We start from the raw sequence: 26,346 nt of genomic DNA, 5'->3' as shown, positions 1-26,346 counted from the left end.
AGACAACATGAGAACAAGCGGACATAAACAGTCATAAACACCCGATTCTTGCGATACATTTTTGTGAGATATTATAAATGTCTGTATTGGATATTGTCCAGGCCTAGGCACATGTGTCTCCTTGTGCTGTATTTCAGGACCAGGCCTGGATGACACAATTATGTCCCAATCTATATGGACAGTCTTCTGTTTTGTGGAACATGGCGTGTGTGTGTGTATCTGTGTGTATTTAATTCAATGTTAGAGACCACTTGCAATGAAGAAACACACTCTGTAAAGTCAACATCTCCAGTCAGACAGACGTTCTCATTACAGCCAGTTTTCCATTATTAACAACAAGCATATTTGACCAATCCACTTTTCCACTTATCAGCTTCATAAACAACATTACAGAACATTACAGCTGCAGAAATGAGTTTGCTTTTCTTGAACCTTTTTCTTCTCCCAGGAGAGGAACTACCAAGTCACTGTTTTAAGACTTTCATCCTAGACCATCTGTAATTCCATCTCTATTCTGAAGTGTTTGTATTTTAATCTGGTGTGTTGATGCTGGTAGTTAGTTTGTGTGTATTGGTTCCTCATGGACCCAGGGGGACTGTTTTACCCTGATGGTGGAGGAGGGAGGGAGGGAGGAGGGGGGGCAGGGAGGCTGGTGAGGGGAGAGAGGGACAGTAGTCAGCTAACAGGGACCTGTGGTTACCTTGTAAGGTCTTTACTAGTGTTTTATAGGCAGTGGGTCTCTGTGACTTTGCATGTACCGACACATAGGTGCAAATACCTTTATACGGCCAGATGTATGCACGCTTTAACATGACAACTAAAAATCAATGAGCACAAGACAACGTTGGCGTTTCATTAATGATCTGCATTGACTTCTACTTCAACATAATGCCATCAACATGTTGTCTAACTATTTGAATAATCAATCAAGCTTTTTTGAATGGAATTGAATTAATTCCATCAAGTAGACATTTACCATGATGAGCTGTCTGTGAAAGCTGTGTGTGTGATGTTCTCTCTGAAAGCACTAAGGTGTGTGTGTGTGTGTGTGTGTGTATAGAGTTTCCCATTCTTGTGTTGTGTTTAAATGGCTACAGCTGCTAGAGCTTAATCATTGCTGTAAATCTCTCTCTCTCTGTTGCACCAGTTTGGCTTTGGGACTCTAATTGACACCAGGCAACCCCAATCAATCCCTAGCTCTTTGGTTTGTGTGTGTCCTTCCTCTGATTCATAGAGTAATACACTTGAACGGCATGCAACTGCAACTCTCTCCCCCTCTCTCTCGCTCTCTCCTCCCCCTTTGCTTGCTCTCGCTTTCGTTCTGTCTCGCTCTGTCTCCCAATTCTCCTATCCTCTGGGTTCATGCAAGTGTGGGTGTAGTTCAATGCATGTGAGATTAAGTAACAGAATTTGTATAGAAGACTTTTGTAGGGAAGCCCTCTGCTTATAGCAGATATCTCAAACCCGAGGGCCACATACATTGACACACATCTCTATTTTTAGTGTTTTTGTTTTAACCGCGCCTGGCTTAAGACACAGGTCTCAAATACAACAACACACACCAAGGGAAGGATGGGCAGAAGATAAAGAACAGCATGTGAGAGGAGAGGAGGAGGAGCAGGGGACTGGAGAGATTAAAATGCGTAGTGATGAGAGCGTCCCGGCCCATCCCCTTGTGTGTCCTTTCGGAGAGGTGACGGGCAAGCGGGCGTATTAATGGTGTCTCGCCCGGTTTGTCTCCTTCAGCCCTGATGACTGGGTACAGAGGCCATGATGGCAATGTCACTTCCTGTTCTCTAACTTGGCATCGTATGCTTATTTCCTCTGTTACCCCCTCAGTGGCGTGTTTGTGAGCTTGATACTATGTTTGTACATACAATTGCAAATGTGTGTGTGTGACTGCTGTCCCCTGCCTGTCATTGTTGCTATACGTCTTATTGAGGAGACAGTGGCCTGCTTTGGGTCATGAGAATGAGGGAGCGCAAGATGGAGAGCTACCATCATATCATGTTACATCACATCAGTGTTTTATGCGTCCTTTTCTCTCACTCAGAATAATCTGTTTTCTTCTCTGCTTTCAATGGGTTGGTCTTGCATTTTGGTTTTGTTTCTCTCACTTCTCTTCCCTGTTTCTGTTTCCTATGTTACACACACAATGCCACTCTCATAGAATAGTAACAATGTAACAGGGAGGTTAGTTGTGTGGCGATGTGGATTCCGTCAGGATTGGATGAGTGGTTATTGGATGGTGTTCTCTCTCTCGCCAATGGAGTTGAGGCCAGCGGGCAGGAAATAGCTCACCACTGAAGGAGTGATACCCACGTCTTCCTCTCTTGGTTCTCAGTCCAGGAAGATAGTCTATTAGAGTTGGTTTAGTTCTTTCTCTGACCACCCGGGATGTATTGCGAACACAGTCCGTCGGTCTTGAATGAGCAACAGTGCTCTCCGCGTTGTCCTCTCGGGTGATTCTTCTGTCTGTAGGGTAAGGCTTTAATGGTTGGACAGTGTCATCGGGACCAGCCCATTGACTGTAAGGATTCAGCATAGCAATGTTTAGATGAGATAAACCTGAGACTTACTCATAAGTGTTCAACACATTTTTCTTGTCCGGAAGACAGTTTCACAATTCCCCATGATGAAAAAGTTAGCCTGTTGAGTACAAAAAACATGACCATGGTTCCTTTACACACTTTGCATGTTACAGAAAATTCCACATCAAACCCCCTTTTAATGACAGGAAAATCAGAAGAAAGAGATTGAATTGATATCAACATGTCAATGATACCTTGGGAAGTGTGTAGTGACCCAGGCAGAGCACAAGGCCCCACCATATCATGGAGGTTTGGTAAACCCCTCAAAAACAGGAAGGGTGAACCTGGTTCATCCCATGTTGCACATGGACCCCTCGTGGGCCCTCGTCACAACAGGGAAGACTGGGGAGGATGATTGGGGGGGGTGGAGGACAGAGACAGAGACTGATACCAGCAACCCCTTCCATAGCGTCCCCGGTGGTCCTGGCCTGATGTGTGTTGTCATGGCTACAGGCCAAACCAGAGGTGGAAGGAGCATCTGTCTCCCACCTGGTGACCACAGGTGCTGCCCACTGCAAGCCTTCAGAGTCTGTGTGTCTGCTTCATTTGTCCTTCCTTTTCACCCGTCTTACATTAGCAGTGTAAATATGTTCCAGTCTGGGAGACTGTCTATATAAATTGACTCAATATGAACCAGTAAGCTACACTGACATGTCTTTAGTCCACTCAGCTCATGGTCTTAAAGACAATGCTGTGTTAACAAGAGATCTTGAGTAGCACAAGGGAAACACACACACACACACTGCTCACAACAATGATTGCACAAGGGTGTAGACAGTCACATTTGTTACGTGAAATGGGGTTCTAAAATTAGGAAATGGGAGTCAATGATGTGACTTTCTGTGTCTGCCAGTCAGCATTTGTTTGGTGTGTATGTCAGCATAATTTTAGATGCATTATCTCATAATAAGTCATGTTAATAATACTGTGTGGGTGTCAGTCACACATCTGCTAAATGCCACCATGTTAGACAGACAGACGCAGGGACAGAGACAGACGCAGGGACAGAGACAGACGCAGGGACAGAGACAGACGCAGGGGCGGAGACAGACGCAGGGACAGAGACAGACGCAGGGGCGGAGACAGACACGGGCGGAGACGGACGCAGGGGCGGAGACAGACGCAGGGGCGGAGACAGACGCAGGGACAGACGGCGGAGACGGACGCAGGGGCGGAGACGGACGCAGGGGCGGAGACGGACGCAGGGGCGGAGACGGACGCAGGGACAGAGACAAACGCAGGGGCAGAGACAGACGCAGAGACAGACGCAGGGACAGAGACAGACGGCGGAGACGGACGCAGGGGCGGAGACGGACGCAGGGGCGGAGACGGACGCAGGGTCGAAGGAGGATGCAGAGGCCGAGACGGACGGACGAACGGACGCACAGGGACGGACAGCCTACACAGGCCGACACACAAACACACCATACCCCATCCCCCCCCCCCCCACACACACACTCAGTCATAAAACATGCAGACGTGTGTTAGTGATTTCAGTCCAGTGAGTGTATTAATGGTAGGTGTTTCTCTATTTAAGTCAGTAACAGGGTCCATTTAGGGAGGGGTTCTCCTGGGGCCTGTCATGGCCATTGATGGCTTTCCCAGGTTGACCTGATGTTACAGCAATGTTAGAGCCATGGTTTTCCCACGTTGACCTGATGTTACACGTTCACCAAAGGAAGGAGATTGATGAGCCCTTTCACTATTTCTAGGATTTATATAATGATTTCTCTCTTTCTTGCAACTTTTCCTCTCTTTCACATTCACAAAACATAGAGCGCAAACTTTTCCTCCGAAACAACACACTTTCTCTCACTTTTAGATGGATTTCTCCTTTTCCCTTTCTCTGTGCACACTCATTAGCTTTCACATTTACTCCTTCACTCATTCACCTGCCCTCTCCCTTCACCCTCCTTCCTCTCGCTTTGTTTCACCCTTCCCCCTCTCCTCCCCTCTCTACTACAATTCAACTTGTAAGCGGCGAGATATTTTTTTCTGCATTGCTCACTTGGCTGCCTCCGTTGCTTGTCGCTCTCTCTCTCACTCTCTCTCTCTCTCTCTCTCTCTCACTCTCTCTCACTCTCACTCTCACTCTCACTCTCCCTCTCTTGCTCTCCATGTCCTTTGGCACAGCCCTGAGCCATGTTAGATGTATTTGGTGGGCAGCAGCCAAGTGTCTCCCTCTGGGCTGTTAGGAAAGTATTGGAGAGAGAGGGAAGGAGAGAGTGAAGGAAGGATAGGAGGAGAGGGAGAAATGAGATAGATGCAGAGAACGAGAGAAAGGATGTTTGTGTGGAGAAAGAGAATGAGTGAGGGAAAAGAGAAAGGAAATGTGTGGAGAAAGAGAATGAGTGAGGGAAGAGAGAAAGGAAGTGTGTGGAGAAAGAGAATGAGTGAGGGAAAAGAGAAAGGAAGTGTGTGGAGAAAGAGAATGAGTGAGGGAAAAGAGAAAGGAAGTCATCCTCTTGTCATAGCAGTAGCAGATGCCCCAGTAGTGTGTTAGTTGGGCACTAGGGCCACGCCCAAGACTGGGACGTTCCCCCTGGGCTGTCAAATATGTTCAGAGTGGGAAGGTTCACGCTTGGAGATCATACATTATCGGTCATTTGGAGCAATTACCCTCCACTTTGTGTGTGTGTGTGTATGTGTGTGTGTGTGTGTGTGTGTGTGTGTATGTTTGTGCATGAGTGTGTTTGGAAAAAGAATGTGTATGTTACTATATATGGATGCACGCAGACGTCCTCATTAATAAACCTAGTTAACCCATAAAACCCCTTGAATTATTTCAAAAATATAATCTGCCACACAGACGGACTACTATTTTTAGCCCATTGACTAACAGATTCACAACGTTAAATTAAATAACATGTAGTCCCCATGTATTTAACCCCTTATTTTTGGCACTAAACAGTCTAAGCCCTGTTGAAGCAGGTGGAGGGGGGTTTACTAAGCTATATGGAATTGTTTTAAGAATGTCATACCAAGGATAATTTTGCTATTTGATTTGGATTTTAAGACCCTTCGAAGTGTAAAATTTAAAAAAAAAAACATTCAAAAAAGTAATTGAAACATTTTATCTGCCCTTACTGCTATTAGCCCATACAAAGACATTGAATAACATTCACTACATGGAACAACAGATAGTCCCCCCCTCTCTCTGTGGGCATCCTAGAGCAAAACCTTTCCACAGAGGCGTCATATTTGACCGACCGCTTTGATTCAGTCTTATGTAGCAAAATTTGAAATAGTGTTTTTTACATTGGATTAAAGCAGAGATACAGAGCTACAACATGGTACATCATACACTGCATCTGAGGTAAAATGGAAAAGTTATTCTGCTTTGAAAGTCGATAAACTTATAATCTCACTTTTGAGAAAATGGCCTTTGAATGTTTTGGTACCTACTGGAGAGTCCTTCTTTGTCTACACCCATTCAGCATCGTTCATACCCTCTTAAGCTGTAACCCCACATTGTGGGTAGAATGTTGTGCACAGACTTCTCCTTCAACCCCTTGGCCTTTCTCTCCTTCTATAGCAGTAACCACACCTTGAGCTAGGAGGTACGAAGAGTTAGGGCAAGAGCAAGATAGGGAGAGAAAGAGGGGGTTATAGGAATCATTCCCTTGGGCAGGTAGAGGGATGGGTGGGGCAGCTTGGCTTTCAGATATTGTAGAACCCTGATCAGGTTCCAACTGTTGGCCAAATGAAATGGATGCCTGCTGCTTAAGTTATTGATTGATTAGATCTCTGTGTGTGTGTGTTTCAGAGAGAACAGCGTAGGTAGGTTGGTGGATGGAGGTAAATGGGTTCTCAACATAGACACACAAACACATACACACAGCACAAAGTTATAGCATACCGTATAATATTATTTTACCGAAACCACATTTGTTTATAAAACGGCTTGTAACACATTGATATTGTTGTGGTGGCTGCTGGGTGTTTTGGGTCTAAGTTAGGAAACCCACGCTGTCTAGTCTATCTGAATCCTCTTGCCTCCAGTCAAGACAGAACATGCCTCACAAAGTTATTGATCTCTCTTTCCGTTTTGGCTGCACTCTTTATTGTTCCCCTCCTGTCTCTCTCGCTTTCTCTCTCTCTCTCTCGCTGTCTCTCACTGTCTCTGCTTCTCTTTCGCTTTCTCTGCTTCTCTCTCGCTGTCTCTGCTTCTCTCTCACTCTCTCTCCATCTCTCTCGGTTTTCTGTGGCTGTGATTTCCGTACTGGTCGGGATTATTCTCCCGTGTTTCTGGAAGACTGGGTGAGGGAAAGATTTGTTGTAGAGTCGAAGGAGTGGGAAAGAGGGAAAAATGTATTGGGGAGTGGGAAAGAGGGAAAATGTATTGGGGAGTCTAGGGAGTGGGAAAGAGGGAAAAATGTATTGGGGAGTCGGGTAAAGATGTATTGGGGAGTGGGAAAGAGGGAAAGATGTATTGGGGAGTGGGAAAGAGGGAAAGATTTATTGGGGAGTGGGAAAGAGGGAAAGATTGATTGGAGAGTGGAAAAGAGGGAAATATTTATTGGGGAGTGGAAAATAGGGACAGATTTATTGGGGAGTGGAAAAGAGGGAAATATTTATTGGGGAGTGGAAAAGAGGGAAAGATTTATTGGAGAGTGGAAAAGAGGGAAAGATTTATTGGGTAGTCAAGGGAGTGGGAAAGAGGGAAAAATGTGTTGAGGAGTCAAGGGAGTGAATGAGAGCAAAACAAAGTACAGGGAGAGAAGGGAAGAAAGCGGCATGGAGGGGAGAAAAGACTGAGCAGGGAGATAGAGTTGGTTTTGGAATGAGCTGTGGTTTTGGAATGGCTTGGCCCACTTGGGGTTGACATGGTGTGGTCTGGTGACAAAGTTGATCAAAACAAGAGTACAACGCTGAACACACAACACATGCAGTGGTAAACAATGTAGGATTCTTCTCCCGCTCCTTTTTCGTCCTGTTCCTCTTCTCTTCTTTTTCACTCCGCCCTTCTGATTTTCCTCTGCATCCATCAGAATCCCTGGGAAAAGTGTGTATGCCATTCTGTAGCAGTATAACAGATGTCTGCTTCTCTTAGAGCTATTAGTCACAACAGTGGCCATGTAATCACCACACACCCTACTCCCTGAGGAAGCCACTGAGAGTAGACCCCATTGAGATACATTATTTATATTTACTTCTATAGCAGTCCCTCAGTTAATACTGATCTAGATTGGTACATTTACATTTACATTTAAGTCATTTAGCAGATGCTCTTATCCAGAGCGACTTACAAATTGGTGCTTTCACCTTATGACATCCAGTGGAACAGCCACTTTACAATAGTGCATCTAAGTCTTTTAAGGGGGGGTGAGAAGGATTACTTTATCCTATCCTAGGTATTCCTGAAAGAGGTGGGGTTTCAGGTGTCTCCGGAAGGTGGTGATTGACTCCGCTGTCCTGGCGTCGTGAGGGAGTTTGTTCCACCATTGGGGGGCCAGAGCAGCGAACAGTTTTGACTGGGCTGCGCGGGAACTGTACTTCCTCAGTGGTAGGGAGGCGAGCAGGCCAGAGGTGGATGAACGCAGTGCCCTTGTTTGGGTGTAGGGCCTGATCAGAGCCTGGAGGTACTGAGGTGCCGTTCCCCTCACAGCTCCGTAGGCAAGCACCATGGTCTTGTAGCGGATGCGAGCTTCAACTGGAAGCCAGTGGAGAGAGCGGAGGAGCGGGGTGACGTGAGAGAACTTGGGAAGGTTGAACACCAGACGGGCTGCGGCGTTCTGGATGAGTTGTAGGGGTTTAATGGCACAGGCAGGGAGCCCAGCCAACAGCGAGTTGCAGTAATCCAGACGGGAGATGACAAGTGCCTGGATTAGGACCTGCGCCGCTTCCTGTGTGAGGCAGGGTCGTACTCTGCGGATGTTGTAGAGCATGAACCTACAGGAACGGGCCACCGCCTTGATGTTAGTTGAGAACGACAGGGTGTTGTCCAGGATCACGCCAAGGTTCTTATCGCTCTGGGAGGAGGACACCATGGAGTTGTCAACCGTGATGGCGAGATCATGGAACGGGCAGTCCTTCCCCGGGAGGAAGAGCAGCTCCGTCTTGCCGAGGTTCAGCTTGAGGTGGTGATCCGTCATCCACACTGATATGTCTGCCAGACATGCAGAGATGCGATTCGCCACCTGGTCATCAGAGGGGGGAAATGAGAAGATTAATTGTGTGTCTTCTGCATAGCAATGATAGGAGAGACCATGTGAGGTTATGACCGAGCCAAGTGACTTGGTGTATAGCGAGAATAGGAGAGGGCCTAGAACAGAGCCCTGGGGGACACCAGTGGTGAGAGCGCGTGGTGAGGAGACAGATTCTCGCCATGCCACCTGGTAGGAGCGACCTGTCAGGTAGGACGCAATCCAAGCATGGGCCGCGCCGGAGATGCCCAACTCGGAGAGGGTGGAGAGGAGGATCTGATGGTTCACAGTATCGAAGGCAGCCGATAGGTCTAGAAGGATGAGAGGAGAGAGAGTTAGCTTTAGCAGTGCGGAGCGCCTCCGTGATACAGAGAAGAGCAGTCTCAGTTGAATGACTAGTCTTGAAACCTGACTGATTTGGATCAAGAAGGTCATTCTGAGAGAGATAGCGGGAGAGCTGGCCAAGGACGGCACGTTCAAGAGTTTTGGAGAGAAAAGAAAGAAGGGATACTGGTCTGTAGTTGTTGACATCGGAGGGATCGAGTGTAGGTTTTTTCAGAAGGGGTGCAACTCTCGCTCTCTTGAAGATGGGAGGGATGTAGCCAGCGGTCAGGGATGAGTTGATGAGCGAGGTGAGGTAAGGGAGAAGGTCACCGGAAATGGTCTGGAGAAGAGAGGAGGGGATAGGGTCAAGCGGGCAGGTTGTTGGGCGGCCGGCCGTCACAAGACGCGAGATTTCATCTGGAGAGAGAGGGGAGAAAGAGGTCAGAGCACAGGGTAGGGCAGTGTGAGCAGAACCAGCGGTGTCGTTTGACTTAGCAAACGAGGATCGGATGTCGTCGACCTTCTTTTCAAAATGGTTGACGAAGTCATCTGCAGAGAGGGAGGAGGGGGGGGGGGGGGAGGATTCAGGAGGGAGGAGAAGGTTGCAAAGAGCTTCCTAGGGTTAGAGGCAGATGCTTGGAATTTAGAGTGGTAGAAAGTGGCTTTAGCAGCAGAGAGAGAAGAGGAAAATGTAGAGAGGAGGGAGTGAGTGAAAGGATGTCAGGTCCGCAGGGAGGCGAGTTTTCCTCCATTTCCGCTCGGCTGCCCGGAGCCCTGTTCTGTGAGCTCGCAATGAGTCGTCGAGCCACGGAGCGGGAGGGGAGGACCGAGCCGGCCTGGAGGATAGGGGACATAGAGAGTCAAAGGATGCAGAAAGGGAGGAGAGGAGGGTTGAGGAGGCAAAATCAGGAGATAGGTTGGAGAAGGTTTGAGCAGAGGGAAGAGATGATAGGATGGAAGAGGAGAGAGTAGCGGGGGAGAGAGAGCGAAGGTTGGGACGGCGCGATACCATCTGAGTAGGGGCAGTGTTGGAGGTGTTGGATGAGAGCGAGAGGGAAAAGGATACAAGGTAGTGGTCGGAGACTTGGAGGGGAGTTGCAATGAGGTTAGTGGAAGAACAGCATCTAGTAAAGATGAGGTCGAGCGTATTTCCTGCCTTGTGAGTAGGGGGGGAAGGTGAGAGGGTGAGGTCAAAAGAGGAGAGGAGTGGAAAGAAGGAGGCAGAGAGGAATGAGTCAAAGGTAGACATGGGGAGGTTAAAGTCGCCCAGAACTGTGAGAGGTGAGCCGTCCTCAGGAAAGGAGCTTATCAAGGCATCAAGCTCATTGATGAACTCTCCGAGGGAACCTGGAGGGCGATAAATGATAAGGATGTTAAGCTTGAAAGGGCTGGTAACTGTGACAGCATGGAATTCAAAGGATGCGATAGACAGATGGGTAAGGGGAGAAAGAGAGAATGACCACTTGGGAGAGATGAGGATCCCGGTGCCACCACCCCGCTGACCAGAAGCTCTCGAGGTGTGCGAGAACACGTGGGCAGACGAAGAGAGAGCAGTAGGAGTAGAAGTGTTGTCTGTGGTGATCCATGTTTCCGTCAGTGCCAAGAAGTCGAGGGACTGGAGGGCGGCATAGGCTGAGATGAACTCTGCCTTGTTGGCCGCAGATCGGCAGTTCCAGAGGCTACCGGAGACCTGGAACTCCACGTGGGTCGTGCGCGCTGGGACCACCAGATTAGGGTGGCCGCGGCCACGCGGTGTGGAGCGTTTGTATGGTCTGTGCAGAGAGGAGAGAACAGGGATAGACAGACACATAGTTGACAGGCTACACAAGAGGCTACGCTAATGCAAAGGGGATTGGAATGACAAGTGGACTACACGTCTCGAGTGTTCAGAAAGTTAAGCTTACGTAGCAAGAATCTTATTGACTAAAATTATTAAAATGATACAGTACTGCTGAAGTAGGCTAGCTGGCAGAGGCTGCGTTGTTGACTATGTAGGCTAGCTGGCAGTGTCTGCGTTGTTGACACTACACTAATCAAGTCGTTCCGTTGAGTGTAATAGTCCCTACTGTGCTACTGTGCTGCTATTCGGGGCTAGCTGGCTAGCTAGCAGTGTTGATTACGTTACGTTGTGTTAAAAGAACGACAATAGCTGGCTAGCTAACCTAGGAAATCGCTCAAGACTACACAATTATCTTTGATACAAAGACGGCTATGTAGCTAGCTATGTAGCTAGCTACGATCAAACAAATCAAGCCGTTGTACTGTAATGAAATGAAATGAAAAATGTGATACTACCTGTGGAGCGAAGCGAAATGCGACCGGATTGTTGAGTGCGGAAGTTCTGTTCGGTAGACGTTGGCTAGCTGTTGGCTAGCTAGGAGTGTCTCCTACGTTAAGGACGACAAATAGCTGGCTAGCTAACCTCGGTAAATTAAGATAATCACTCTAAAACTACACACTCTAACTACACAATTATCTTGGATACGAAGACAGCAAAGACAACTATGTAGCTAGCTAACACTACACTAATCAAGTCGTTAGGTTGAGTGTAATAGTTGTGCTGCTAATCGGTAGACGGTGGACTAGCTAACGGTGGACGTTAGCTAGCTGGCTAGCTGCAGGGCAGTGTAGACTGCGTTAGGACGACGAAATACGATAATTACGCAATTATCTATGATACAAAGACGGCTATGTAGCTAGCTAAGAAGAAATTGCTAAGATTAGACAAATCAAACAATCTTACTCTATGCTCCCATCCAGAAACACTTGTTTATGAATGTGTCATTACTGATCTAGGTAATATCCATTCCAGTCTATGTTAATATATTTCTACACATTGCCTATGGAACATGTGTGAGCTAGACATTCATGAATACAATAACACACTTAGCGAGTGGTGCCACTGTGTCGTCTTGTGTGTGTTCTCTCTAACGGTGCCAATGTAACTAGTGGTGCCTCATCTGTCGCCCCTCGATGCCTCTGCGGCTCTGCCCAACCTATGGTTTCTCTTTCCTGACTCTGATAAGGCCACATAGCCTAGCATCCAGAACAGCTAGCATAGCCCCCACTGGTTCTCTATGGTAGCCCAGCCAGCCTAGCTGCTAGCATAGCACCCACTGGTTTTCTATGGTAGCCCAACTAGCCTAGCATGCACATGATAATGATGCCAGAGCTGATGGCTGCCGTTTTCCGGTCCCTAACAGATTGTGCTATTGTGTGGTTTTTGGGTTATTTGTAACTTACTTGGTACATAATGTTTCTGCCACCGTTTTTTATGACCAAAAATAGCTTCTATATTACTCATCTTGTACTGGAAGATTTTTTCTTTAATGAGTCGGACGCGAAGGATTTACTTCAGACACCCGATAAGGCCCTCATCCCCGCAATTCTCAGGAGAAAGAGTTATTGCTATCAGGGACGTTTGTCTGGGTGCTTTGTAAGGATCCGACAAGGAGTGGATAATCTGCCTTTAACATCGGTCCTATTAGCCAACGTACAATCATTGGATAATAAAATAGACAAACTACGATCATGTATATACTACTAATGGGACCTAAAAAGTGTAATATCTTGTGTTTCACCGAGACGTGGCTGAACGATGACATGAATAACATACAGCTGGCAGGTTATATACTGTATCGGCAGGATAGAACAGCCGCCTCCGGTAAGATCGGGGTTGACAGTCTATGTATATTTGTAAACAACAGCTGGTGCGCAAAATCTAATTACCTCTTGAGGTTTTGCTTGCCTGAGGTAAAGCTGTAGACCACACCATTTACCAAGACTGTTTATGTCTATATTCTTCGTAGCTGTCCATGTACCACCACAAACAAATGCTGGCACTAAGACTGCCAGGGACTTTAATGCAGGGAAACTTAAAAAACATTTGACCTCATTTCTACATCATGTTAAATGTGCAACCAGAGGGAAAAAAAACTCTAGACCACCTTTACTCCACACACAGAGATGCGTACAAAGCTCTCCCTCGCCCTCCATTTGGCAAATCTGACCATAATTATATCCTCCTGATTACTGCTTACAAGTAAAAACTAAAGCAGGAAGCACAAGTGACTCGGTCAATAAAAAAGTGGTCAGATGAAGCAGACGCTAAGCTACAGGACTGTTTTGCTAGCACAGACTGGAATATGTTCCGGGATTCTTCCGATGGCATTGAGGAGTACACCAATCAGTCATTGGCTTCATCAATAAGTGCATCGATGGCGTCGTCCCCACAGTGACTGTACGTACATACCCCAACCAGAAGCCATGGATTACAGGCAACATCCGCACTGAGCTAAAGGTTAGAGCAGCCGCTTTCAAGGAGCGGGACTCACACTCAGAAGCATATAAGAAATCCCTCTATGCCCTCCGATGAACCATCAAACAGGCAAAGCATCAATACAGGACTAAGATCGAATCGTACTACACCGGCTGTGATGCTGATTGGATGTGGCAGGGCTTGCAAACGATTACAGACTACAAAGGGAATCACAGCTGAGAGCTGCCTAGTGACACAAGCCTACCAGACAAGCTACATTACTTCTTTGCTCGCTTCGAGGCAAGTAACACTGCAACATGCATGAGAGGACCAGCTGTTCCGGACGACTGTGTGATCACGCTCTCCACAGCAGATGTGAGTAAGACCTTTAACAAGTCAACATTCACAAGGCTGCAGGGCCAGACTGATTACCAGGACGTGTACTCCGAGCGTGCGCTGACCTACTGGCAAGTATCTTCACTAACATTTTCAACCTCTCCCTGTCTGAGTCTGTAATACCAACATGTTTCAAGCAGACCACCATTATCCTTTTGACAAAGAAAACTAACGTAACCTGCCAAAATGTCTACTGACTCGTAATGCTCACGTCTGTAGCCATGAAGTGCTTTGAAAGGCTGGTTATGGCTCACATCAGCACCATTATCCCAGAAACTCTAGACCTACTCCAATTTGTATACCACCCCAACAGATCCACAGATGATGCAATCTCTATTGCACTCCACACTGTCCTTTCACACCTGGACAAAAGGAACACCTATGTGAGAATGCTATTCATAGACAACAGCTCAGCTTTTGACACCATAGTACCCTCAAAGCTCATCACTAAGCGAAGGACCCTGGGACTGAATTCCTCCCTCTGCAACTGGATCCTGGACTTCCTGACGTGCCGCCCCCAGGTGGTAAGGGTAGGTAACACATTCGCCACGCTGATCCTCAACACTTGGGCCCCCCAAGGGTGCGTGCATAGGAGGGGTGTGTGCTTAGTCCCCTCCTCTACTCCCTTATCACTCATGACTGCATGGCCAGGCACGACTCCAACACCATTAGGTTTGTTGATGAGACAACAGTGGTAGAATAACAACCTCTCCCTCAACGTGATCAAGACAAAGGAGATGATTGTGGACTACAGGAAAAGGAGGACGGAGCACGCCCCCATTCTCATCGACGAGGCTGTAGTGGAGATGGATGAGAGCTTCCTTGGCGTCCACATCACTAACAAACTATTATGGACCGTCTAAAGCAGGGGTGGGCAACTCCAGTGCTCGGGGGCCTGATTCGTGTCACAGTTTTGCCCCAGCTAACACCCTGGAGTCCAATAATCACCTAATCATGATCTTCAGTTTAAATTGCAATTTGATTAATCAGCTGTTTTTGCTAGGGATGGAGAAAAAGTGTGACACCAATCAGGCCCCCGAGGACTGGAGTTGCCCACCCCTGATCTAGAGCATCCTGGTTGCATCACTGCCTGGTATGGCAACTGCTCGGCCTCCGACCGCAAGGCACTACAGAGGGTAGTGCGTACGGCCCAGTACATCACTGGGGCCAAGCTTCCTGCCATCCAGGACCTCTATACCAGGCGATGTCAAAAAAAAGGCCCTAAAAATAGTCAGACTTCAGACACCCTAGTCACAGACGCTTCCACATGGCAAGCGGTACCGGAGCGCCAAGTCTAGGTCCAAAAGGCTTCTTAACAGCTTTTACCCCCAAGCCATAAGACTCCTGAACAGCTAATCAAATGGCTACCCAGACTATTTGCACCCCCCCCCCCTCTACTTTACGCTGCTGATACTCTCTGTTTATTATCTTTGCGCTTTAACTCTACCTACATGTACATATTGCCTCAATTACCTCGATTGACCTGTGCCCCCGCACATTGACTCTGCACCGGTACCCCCTGTATATATCTTCGCTATTGTTATTTTACTGCTGCTCTTTAATTACTTGTTACTTTTATTTGTAATTTTTTACCTATCTTTTTTACTTAACAATTTTTCTTAAAGCTGCATTGTTGAGGGCTTGAAAGTAGACATTTCACTGTAAGGTCTACACCTGTAGCATTCAGCGCATGTGACAAATAATATTTGATTTGATTTCTAAGGCAGCCCAGTTAGCATAGCATTGCACCCATTTGCTGCTAGCATAGCACCCACCAGTGTTCTTTTTCCTTAATATTGAACGCGCACCAGTTTGGAACCTATATTCTGTCTGTGTGCTGGAATCTTTTGGCTGTGCTCTGAAATTCTGCATTGTGAAGAGCCTCTTTAAAATCTGTTCTGTGTGTGTCTGCAGCATGCATGTCGATGATTGAGTTAGTGTGATTTAGCTATCATTGGAAGTTGAAATGCGCTGCGTCGAAAGACTCACTACACATACTTAACGGCGGGGGCATTTCATTTCAGAGGGAGCAAGGGAGGGATGCAAAGGAAAGTGGAAGGAGAGATGGAGAGGTGTTTACGGGGAACACGCAGAGTAAAAGCCATAATGTTGAAGGATAGTCATCATTTGCTGCCAAAACGTTTAGTGCTGCCGCTTCAGCGGTGGAGAGAGCCTTGTGTGTGTGTGTGTGTGTGTGTGTGCGCGCGCCCGCCCACCGGGATGTGCTTGGCCCTGTGCTTGTCTTGACACACACACACACACACACACACACACAATAGCTGGCTAAACCTGAGAGATGTGAAAATGAATACGTCCAATGTGTGTGTATGTGGAGCCTTTAAGAGCCTGGCCCTAGTCATGTTACTGTGACTCCTTTAAGAGTCCGGCCCAAGTCATGTTACTGTGGCTCCTTTAACTTCTTGCGTCGAGCCATGCCGGATCCGGTAGCGTAATCATAGCCTCAAGCTCAATACCATAACGCAACGTTACCTATTCATGAAAATCGCAAATGAAATGAAATGAATATGCTAGCTCTCAAGCTTAGCCTTTTGTTAACAACACTGTCATCTCAGATTTTAAAAAATATGCTTCTCTATCATAGCAAACTAGCATTTAGCATTTAGCGTTAGCATTAGCAGGCCACATTTTCACAAAAACCAGCAAAAACATTCAATAAATAATTTACCTTTGAAGAACTTCGGATGTTTTCAATGAGGAGACTCTCAGTTAGATAGCAAATGTTCAGTTTTTCCTGAAAGATTTTTTGTGCAGGAGAAATCGGTCCGTTTGGTGCGTCACGTTTGGCTACCAAAAAAAAACGAAAATTCAGTTATCCAAACGCCAAACCTTTTTCCAAATTAACTCCATAATATCGACTGAAACATGGCAAACGTTGTTTAGAACCAATCCTCAAGGTGTTTTTCACATATCTCTTCAATGATGTATCGTTCCTGGAAGTATGAGTCTCCTTCTGTAACGCAAGGTACAATGGTTGCCACTGGGAATTACGCACCGATTTAGACAAAGGACACTGGACGGCCCCCTGGCAAATGTAGTCTCTTATGGCCAATCTTCCAATGATATGCCTACAAATACGCCACAATGCTGCAGACATCATGGATGAACAGCAGAGCGCATAAGCTCGTTCACAGCATATTCACAGCCATATAAGGAGACGTTAGTAAACACAGCGTCAAAAATCCTGTTCATTTCCTGTTTGTTCTTGGTTTCGCCTGTAGCATTAGTTCTGGGGCACTCACAGATAATATCTTTGCAGTTTTGGAAACGTCAGAGTTTTGTCTTTCCAAGGCTGTCAATTCCATGCATAGTCGAGCATCTTTTCGTGACAAAATATTGCGCTTAAAACGGGCACGTATTTTTATCCAATAATGACATAGCGCCCCCATAGGTTGAAGAGGTTAAGATCCTGGCCCAAGTCATGTTACTGTGGCTCCTTTAAGAGCCTGGCCCTAGTCATGTTACTGTGACTCCTTTAAGAGCCTGGCCCTAGTCATGTTACTGTGGCTCCTTTAAGAGCATGGCCCTAGTCATGTTACTGTGACTCCTTTAAGAGCCTGGCCCTAGTCATGTTACTGTGGCTCCTTTAAGAGCCTGGCCCTAGTCATGTTACTGTGACTCCTTTAAGAGCCTGGCCCTAGTCATGTTACTGTGACTCCTTTAAGAGCCTTGCCCTAGTCATGTTACTGTGACTCCTTGAAGAGCCTGGCCCTAGTCATGTTACTGTGACTCCTTTAAGAGCCTGGCCCTAGTCATGTTACTGTGACTCCTTTAAGAGCCTGGCCCTAGTCATGTTACTGTGGCTCCTTTAAGAGCCTGGCCCTAGTCATGTTACTGTGGCTCCTTTAAGAGCCTGGCCCTAGTCATGTTACTGTGACTCCTTTAAGAGCCTGGCCCTAGTCATGTTACTGTGACTCCTTTAAGAGCCTGGCCCAAGTCATGTTACTGTCGATTTGGGATTAATACTGTAGTTTTTATCCGCACCAGATGTGAAAGGCCACGTCCATATATATGAATAAAGAGATTGTGTGTGTTCGTGAACATATTTGTGTGTGTGTGTGTGAACATATTTATGTCTGTGTCGGCGATACGCATCACGTGTGTGTGCGCAATCACCCTCACCACACAGTGGTGGGTATAGATAAGAGGGGACCTTTTTGATTTACAGTGAGCCCTCTGTAAAACCTTTCTCTCTCTCTTTAGACAGATGCCTAGTATAAACTATACACAGCTGAGACTCACTATACACAGCTGAGACTCACATCAAGCAGCTATGGACTGAGCCATTGTATTTCTCCCTCCCATGTTCATATCCACAAGTAAATTCCATTGAATTGAAAAGGCTTTAATGGAATGATTGCCAAAGTAATAGTATTTTGTTTGATTGATGAAGCGTTGGTTTATGGCTGGCACAGGAGTAGCTAGAATACACATGAGAAACCTCTGAACAAGCATGTGAGAGGAGAGAAAAGAGGATGTTGACTTTGGTCGCTTCACAGACCATAAGACTGTGTTTGTGTGTTCTCTCTTCATTGTCGGTAAAGCTCTGCCTGTCCCACTGTTTGCGTCTGAGGTGTTTTGGTGTGATCGTGTCGTCTGACCTACATATTGTGTTTGTGTGTGTGTGTGTGTGTGTGTGTGTACTGTCTGAGAGAAGTGGGACTGTAGAGGTTGTTCATCTGTAGTGCTGCCTCTGGTCTTTAGTATTTGCTTCTCGCCACTCAGCCTTACTAAAGAGATTGTGTGTGTGTGTGTGTGTGAGAGACTTATTTTGGCCAGTATAAGCTGCGTCACAAGTTACATTTCCTATTAACCTACAGCTTCGATTGGGGTGGGGGCCACAAAAAATCTGAACTCATGAAGGGCTGCAGTTGCTCACAGAGAGAAAATTAAGTTTTACAGCTAATTTGCTGCAATTCCACACATTTTGCCACAGGGTGGATAGAAATGTTTGCACTTTTTAATATGATTTCTGAGTGAGAGTGACTAACAAAATCAATGCGACCATGATTAGGCCTACTTCAAGTTAGATAGTTGGCCTCTAGACTAACTTACCAATCTATTTTTTTGCTGAGATGGGGTAATTTAGTGATTATCAGAGAGAAACTGCTGATGCAAGAAACATATTTCAAAATTGCACCTTGTGTAGTCTACTCTTCTGACTCTCACCAGTAAATTGAGTCCCACCCCCCTTTTGCAAGGGCTGTAATGGCTCACTGTGTTCTGCCACCTCAGTGAGTGATGCGTCTACTGCAGTTCTATGAAGCTCGGAGCAAGACTGGATGCAAGTCATTCAATTGTCTTTGAGTTCATCACTTAGAGGACGTGACTGAGTTATGAGAGATGGTGAAAGGGAAAGAGGGATGTGAGACAAAATATTTGCATTTTTTATCTCCCTCTTTCCCGGCCTCCTTCCCTCGCCTGTTAAGTTGCATTGCTAAAACCACTATTGACTGCATTCTCAAGTTCTCATTGCTGTTTCGACATGGGCTGTGTTTCGACATGGGCTGTGTTTCGACATGGGCTGTGTCTGAATGCTCTGCCGTGGCCTCCTTCCATCACCTCCCTTTCCTTGTCTCATTTCCTTGTCTCCCTTCGAGGGCTCACGCCAGTCATCAGTCAACCTCTCTCCTCTTGTACAGGGGACTGGAATTACCACCACTCTCCCATTCACTCCTTTCTTCCTCTCCTCCTTCGGTCTCAATTGTTCCTCTCAGAGCGGGATGTGCCACATCTCCACTTCATCTCCCCCCTTGTAACATCAAAGGGTGGAATGTGCCTGATCTGCTATTATGCATGGAGAGACCCAGTTATGTCAAGACTGTGCTCCAGTCAGGGGAGCAGGAGAGGGGATTGCAAGGGATTGGACAAATGTGTGTGCACAAGTGTATTTGGTGTGTGTGTGGTTTCTCTGTGTGAGCGTGTTTCCGCAAGTTTGTCTGTGGCTCCTGAACTAGCTAACCTCCCCACCTCCTTTTGTAACATCAAAGAAGTTTGGGACACCATGCAGCTCCCAAAACTAACACCTACAGAGAACCAGACTGCCCCATAGCAAAGACTGAGGACACACACACACACACACACACACAGTCTACCAGTTGTCTCAGTAGTGTGTTGTACTGTAGGTAGGTGGTGTTTAAATATACAGGAACCTGTCAGGGAAAGCTGGGCCGCATCCTCAATGACACCTTATTCCATAAATAGTACACTCTGAACCCTGATCAAAAGTAGTGCACTACATAGGGACTTCTCTGGATGATGGCACAATGGATGACTCATAGGCTAGAGGCAGAATTTCAGTCTGTCCAAAATGGTACCCTATATATGGAATAGGGTGCCATTTAGGGAATAGGGTCACATCCATTGGCTAAAAGGCATGTCAAATGCAGAAATTATACCTGCTGTCCATAGTCCTAAAACAATTAGGTTTTAAATGCTGAATGGCTAAGCGCTGTACATTTTTCAAGGTTTTTGGAAGTTTGAATCAGATGAAGGAAAGTAGACGAGAAGAGGGGACCAGTTAAGACTGTTGAGGAACACCCCTAAGTTTTCTCCAATAGCGCCACAGTATGCATGTCATATGACAGGGGTGAGTTGATTTTGTTGCATTCACTCTGGCAGCTTTCATTCAATACTGACAGCAGGTGCCTTATCACTCCCTCAGTGCTTATCAGTATGCCAATGTCTTATGTTTATCTAGTCCTACCGGGTGTGTTTGAAAGGAGTTAACAATGAGGGTGAAGATGGGATTAATCTATAGATAGCTCAGTGCCACATACACTATTTGTAGACAGGGAACCTCTGCCTCTCAGTATCCTTCTCTTCCTTTCTCTACAATTATCAAGTTATTTTCAATTGAAACCACTGAGCTTATGCTCCTCCTTACATATTCTCTGAAACCAACAGACACTCAAAGTCAGAAAGACACAATGGAAAAACTGTAGTGATAATTATTGACCGTCTCCTTGTTGCATGCAGGCTATTGTATCGATGACCTCCCTGCCCTGGTATAAACCTACACACCATGTTAAATGTGTCTCTCTCCTCACCAACACCTTAACTATTAGAATCCCTCTGTCTGCTCAGGAGAAAGCTTGTCTTAATTCAATTAGCCAAATGTTGCTTATGTTTCAAACTCACCCTTCCCCCCCTCCCTCCTTTAGTCTCTCACCCCCCCCCCCCTGCCCTCCCATTCTCTTGCTTGCTATCTCTAATACCAGATAGACAGTGTGTAAAAAAATGTATAATGAACCTACATTTTTTAAATAATTTATTCTCTGAAAACTATTTTCAATATAGAGTTATTAGCACATTATTTAGCAGATTAGGTTGTTTTTGTGGTATTAAACCAGTGATCTTGCCAACAACCTTCAGCAAGAATATGAGCAATTTGGAGTTATTGACTATGAAAAAGGTGGGAATTGTGTCCCCCTTGTCTAATTTAATTGCTATGTTTACTGTCAATATAGTATTACAAATATTTGTTAAGAATTTATTTCAGAAAAAAATGATGTGCGACGGGGAAGGGCTGTTGACATATAGTATATAGTGCATTCGGAAAATATTCAGCCCCTTTTTCCACAATTTGTTATGTTACAGCCTTATTTTAAAATGGATTAAATACAACAAATCTTAATCAATCTACACAACACCCCATAATGACAAAGTGAAAACAGATTTTTAGAAATTGCTGATTTGTGTAAGTATTCAGACCCTTTGTGATTAGATTTGAAATTGAGCTCATGTGCATCCAATTTCAATTGTTCATCGTTGAGATGTTTCTGCAACTTGATTGGAGTCCACCCCTGGGAAATTCAATTGAATAGACATGATTTGGAAAGGCGCACACCTGTCTATATGAAGTCCCACAGTTGAATGTGCATATCCGATGAAAAACCAAGCCATGAGGTCGAAGGAAGTGTCCGTAGAGCTCCGAGACAGAATTGTGTCGAGGCACAGAACTGGGGAAGGGTACCAAAAAATGTATGCAGCATTGAAGGTCCTCAAGAACACAGAGGCTTCCATCATTCTTAAATGGAACAAGTTTGGAATCACCAAGACAATTCCTAGAGCTGACCGCTTGGCCAAACTGAGCAATCGATGTAGAAGGGCCTTGGTCAAGGACGTGACGATGGTCACTCTGACAGAGCTCTAGAGTTCCTCTGTGGAGATGGGAGAACCTTCCAGATAGACAACCATCTCTGCCGCACTCCACCATTCAGGCCTTTACGGTAGAGTGGCCAGACGGAAGCCACTCCTCAGTAAAAGGCACATGACAGCCCGCTTGGAGTTTGCCAAAAGGCATCTAAAGGACTCTGACCATAAGAAACAAGATTCTGTAGGCTGATGAAAACAAGATTGAACTCTTCGGCCTGAATGCCAAGTGTCACGCCTGGAGGAGGTATGGCATCATCCCTATGGTGAAGCATCATGCTGTTGGGATTTTTTCATCGGCAGGGATTGATAGACTAGTCAGGATCATGGGAAAGATGCACAATGTACAAAGAGATCCTTGATGAAAACCTGCTTCAGAGCACTCAGGACCTCAGACTTGGGGCTAATGTTCGCCTTCCAACAGGACAACGACCTTAAGCATACAGCCAAGACAACGCAGGAGTGGCTTCGGAACAAGTCTCTGATTGTCTTTGAGTGGCCCAGCCAAAGCCAGGACTTGAACCCGATCTAACATCTCTGGAGAGACCTGAAAACAGCTGTGCAGTGACGCTCCCCATCCAATCTGACAGAGTTTGAGAGGATCTGCAGAAAATAATGGGAGAAACTCGCTAAATACAGGTTTGCCAAGCTTGTAGCATCACACTCAAGACTCGAGGCTGTAGTCGCTACCAAAGGTGCTGTGTACTGAGTAAAGGGTCGAAATACTTATGTAAATGCAAATATCAGGGTTTGTTTTCAATATAAATTAGCAACATTTTCTAAAAAACTGTTTTTGCTTTGTCATTATGATATTGTGTGTAGATTGATGAGGGAAACAAATGATTTTAGAATAAGGCTGTAACGTAACAACATGTGGAAAAAGGTCAAGGGATCTGAATACTTTCTGAATGCACTGCCTCATATTTTGTTTCAGCCTGATTTCTAAATTGATAAAAATGTTTTTTCTCACCCATCTACATACACACAATACCCCATAATGCCAAAATGAACTAAATGTTTTTAGAAATGTTTGCAAATTCATTGAAAATACCTAAATATCTCATTTACATGACTATTCACACAGTCATGACTTTGTAGAAGTAGACTTTAGAAGTACTTTGGCAGCGATTACAACTTTGAGTCATTCTGGGTAAGTCTCTAAGAGCTTTCCACACCTGGATTATGCAACATTTGCCCATTTATTCCTTAAAACATTATTCAAGTTCTGTCAAATTGGTTGTTGATCATTGTTATACAACCATTTTCGGGTCTTGCCATAGATTTTCAAGTAGATTTAAGTAAAAACTCAGAAATATTTCACTCAGAAATATTTACTGTCTTCTTGGTAAGCAACTCCAGTGTAGTTTTGGCCTTGTATTTTAGGTTAGTGTCCTGCTGAAAGGTGAATTTATATCCCAGTGTCTGGTGGAAAGCAGACTGAACCAGGTTTTGCTCCAGGATTTTGCCTATGCTTAGCTCCATTCCGTTTATTTTTTATCCTGAAAAACTCACCAGTCCTTACCAATTACAAGCATACCCATAGCATGATGCAGTTACTTGAAAATATGTGATTCGATTCGGTCTTCCGTTGCGAAATTTGAAATTAGTTTTTTTTTACATTGGATAAAGTACTGTAGAGACTCAGAGCTAAATATATAGCAACGTATAGTTCAGTGAGTTCATACATTTATGTGAGCCTAGTGGGAATTCATCTTTGGGGTTGCAAGAGCAAAACTACCCAACTGAGCAACACAGGACAAGTATGTAACCTACCATCTTTCTGTGTCTCTGTCTAGATCCTGGTTAACTCAGTGAGTTCCACGCATCCTGCTCTGCTCTATGAGAACCTGGTTGTGAGTGATGGCTTAAGCCCCATCCTTCGAGACCTGCTCTTCTCTCCTGACCTCCAGCACATCTACATACTCTCCGACAAACAGGTAAGACAGATGCACACAGGCATTCACATTGGCACATATGCACAAAAGCATGCGCGCACGCACGCACACTCGCTCCAGCACATCAAACTCACTGACAAATATGTATTGCACACTCACACACAGATGGGCGTACACACACACACACACACACCTCAGACAGCATATCTAAATAAAGACTTTGGCAGGTGTCAACAGGGGACTAACGATGCCTCATTAGTACACACACACACACAACCTTCTGCCCCACCAAATACACCTTTAATTAGATCTTGCCATTTGACCCGGGTCCCCACAAACCACCGTCCCCACAAATCGCGGCCCCTACAAACCATGGTCACGCGTGTCGCACACATGCACACCAGGGGAATGGGCAAATGTCAGGTGTATTCCATGTGGAGACCTGTCAGGCTATGTGGAGACCTGTCAGGCCATGTGGAGACCTGTCAGGCCATGTGGAGACCTGTCAGGCCATGTGGAGACCTGTCAGGCCATGTGGAGACCTGTCAGGCCATGTGGAGACCTGGTCGTTTACAGCCCCGCCGCTGGATAGGCTGTCTAAAGATTGGAAGCTTGGGTCGCCTCCAATGTTGCAGCTGACACCCCCTTTACCACTCAATAGTACAGGGGAAAGAAGCAGGAGAGTGCGAGGTAGACTGGGAGAGGCAAAGAGGGAGAAAGAGGAGTCCATAATGCATCTGTATGAAATGTGTGAATGTGTCCATTTGACAAGGTAGAGTTGAAGTCGGAAGTTTACATACACCTTAGCCAAATACATTTAAACTCAGTTTTTCACAATTCTTGACATTTAATCCTAGTAAAAATGTCCTGTTTTAGGTTAGTTAGGATCACCACTTTATTTTAAGAATGTGAAATGTCAGAATAATAGTACAGAGAATTATTGTACATTTGGTAGCATTGCCTTTAAATTGTTTAACTTGGGTCAAACGTTTCGGGTAGCTTTCCACAAGCTTCCCACAATAAGTTGGGTGAATTTTGCCCCATTCCTCCTGACAGAGCTGGTGTAACTGAGTCCGGTTTGTAAGGCCTCCTTGCTCGCACACGCTTTTTCAGTTCTGCCCACAACCTTTCTATAGGATTTGAGGTCGTCACTTTGTGATGGCCACTCCTATTCTTTTACTTTGTTGTCCTAAAGCCATTTTGCCACAACTTTGGAAGTATGCTTGGGGCCATTGTCCATTTGGAAGACCCATTTTCGACCAAGTTTTAACTTCCTGAATGCTGTCTTGAGATGTTGCTTCATTATATCCACATAATTTTCCTACCTCATGAAGCCATCTATTTTGTGTAGTGCACCAGTCCCTCCAGCAGCCACCCCACAACATGATGCTGCCACCCCCATGCTTCACGGTTGGGATGGTGTTCTTTTGCTTGCAACCCTCCCCCTTTTTCCTCCAAACATAACAATGGTCATTATGGCCAAATAGTTCTATTTTTTGGTTCATCAGACCAGAGGACATTTCTCCAAAAAGAACATCTTTGTCCCCATGTGCAGTTGCAAACCGTAGTCTGGCTTTTTTATGGCGGTTTTGGAGCAGTGGCTTATTCCTTGCTGAGCGGCCTTTCAGGTTATGTCGATATTCCTCTGGAATCCAAGATGGCGTAGCAGTCAGACGTCTTTGTCCTGTCGTGTCCCTTGTATAACGATATATACATATTTTTCTTCGCATATATTTTTTAAATATTTTGCTAAACCTCAACTTCTAAATACTCTCCTGCAACCCAATGTGGCTTGGATCTGCTTTTTTTTTCTAAAGTATTTATATTTACTTCGGATCTGGAATTCCTCAACTGCAGCAAGCCAGCTAACTACCAGATATCAGTCAGCAAAACATTGCCAGTGGTCATCAGCTAACCTTCAGCTCGGAAAGCTCTCACCAGTTCGAACAACGTGACTAACCAGAGGATAACGGACCCATTATTTTTATCCCCGGATTCCTACCGCAAACTGAACATTTTATCTGCATCTTCACAACTAGCTAACCGCAATCCCGGATGACTCCTCCTGGCTAGCTTTTCCATCCCAGAGCAAGCACCAATTAGCTTGAAGCTAGCCCGGCCATGGCTCCTGTGCTACCACCGAAGCATACTCCTGGGCTACAATATCCGGACCCCTTCTACAGCCGGTATGGGGCACGAAACCCCGCAGATCCCCTACGACTGGAATACCGACATAATCTGCCCGAGGACTCCGACAGGCCCCTCAGGCGCGACGCCTGCTGAAGGCCCATTCTGCTAACCAGCTAGTCCTGCTAGCTACCTAGAGCTACTTGGAACCCTACTAATTCCACGACTGGTCTATTGACGTCACCGCACGAAGAGGCAAAAACTGACTTACCCCCATCACGACGTCCCCCAAAGGCTAACTTGCTAGCCCCTGCTATCTGCTTGCTTGCTAACCCGGTCAACTAATTGCTAACTTGCCGGCCCCGGTCTGCTGACTGCTAGCTTGCCTGCCCGGCCTGCTAACTGCTAGCCCCTGCTAACTTCTTGCTTGCATGTCC

At 45.9% G+C, this 26,346-nt stretch overlaps 1 protein-coding gene across 1 annotated transcript in view; it reads left to right on the top strand.

Moving 5' to 3' along the window:
* The window catches only part of LOC115120658 (plexin-A1-like), a 409,850-nt gene that overhangs the window by 166,213 nt on the left and 217,291 nt on the right, over window positions 1–26,346 (top strand). The window contains exon 4 of the mRNA XM_065003449.1: window positions 23,684–23,824. Coding sequence (XP_064859521.1) covers window positions 23,684–23,824 — 141 coding nt within the window. The remainder of the gene's footprint in view (window positions 1–23,683; window positions 23,825–26,346) is intronic.

The sequence above is a fragment of the Oncorhynchus nerka genome, linkage group LG2 (genome assembly GCF_034236695.1).
Source record: "Oncorhynchus nerka isolate Pitt River linkage group LG2, Oner_Uvic_2.0, whole genome shotgun sequence".
NCBI lineage: Eukaryota > Metazoa > Chordata > Actinopteri > Salmoniformes > Salmonidae > Oncorhynchus > Oncorhynchus nerka.
This window is presented reverse-complemented; position numbering and strand designations above follow the sequence as displayed.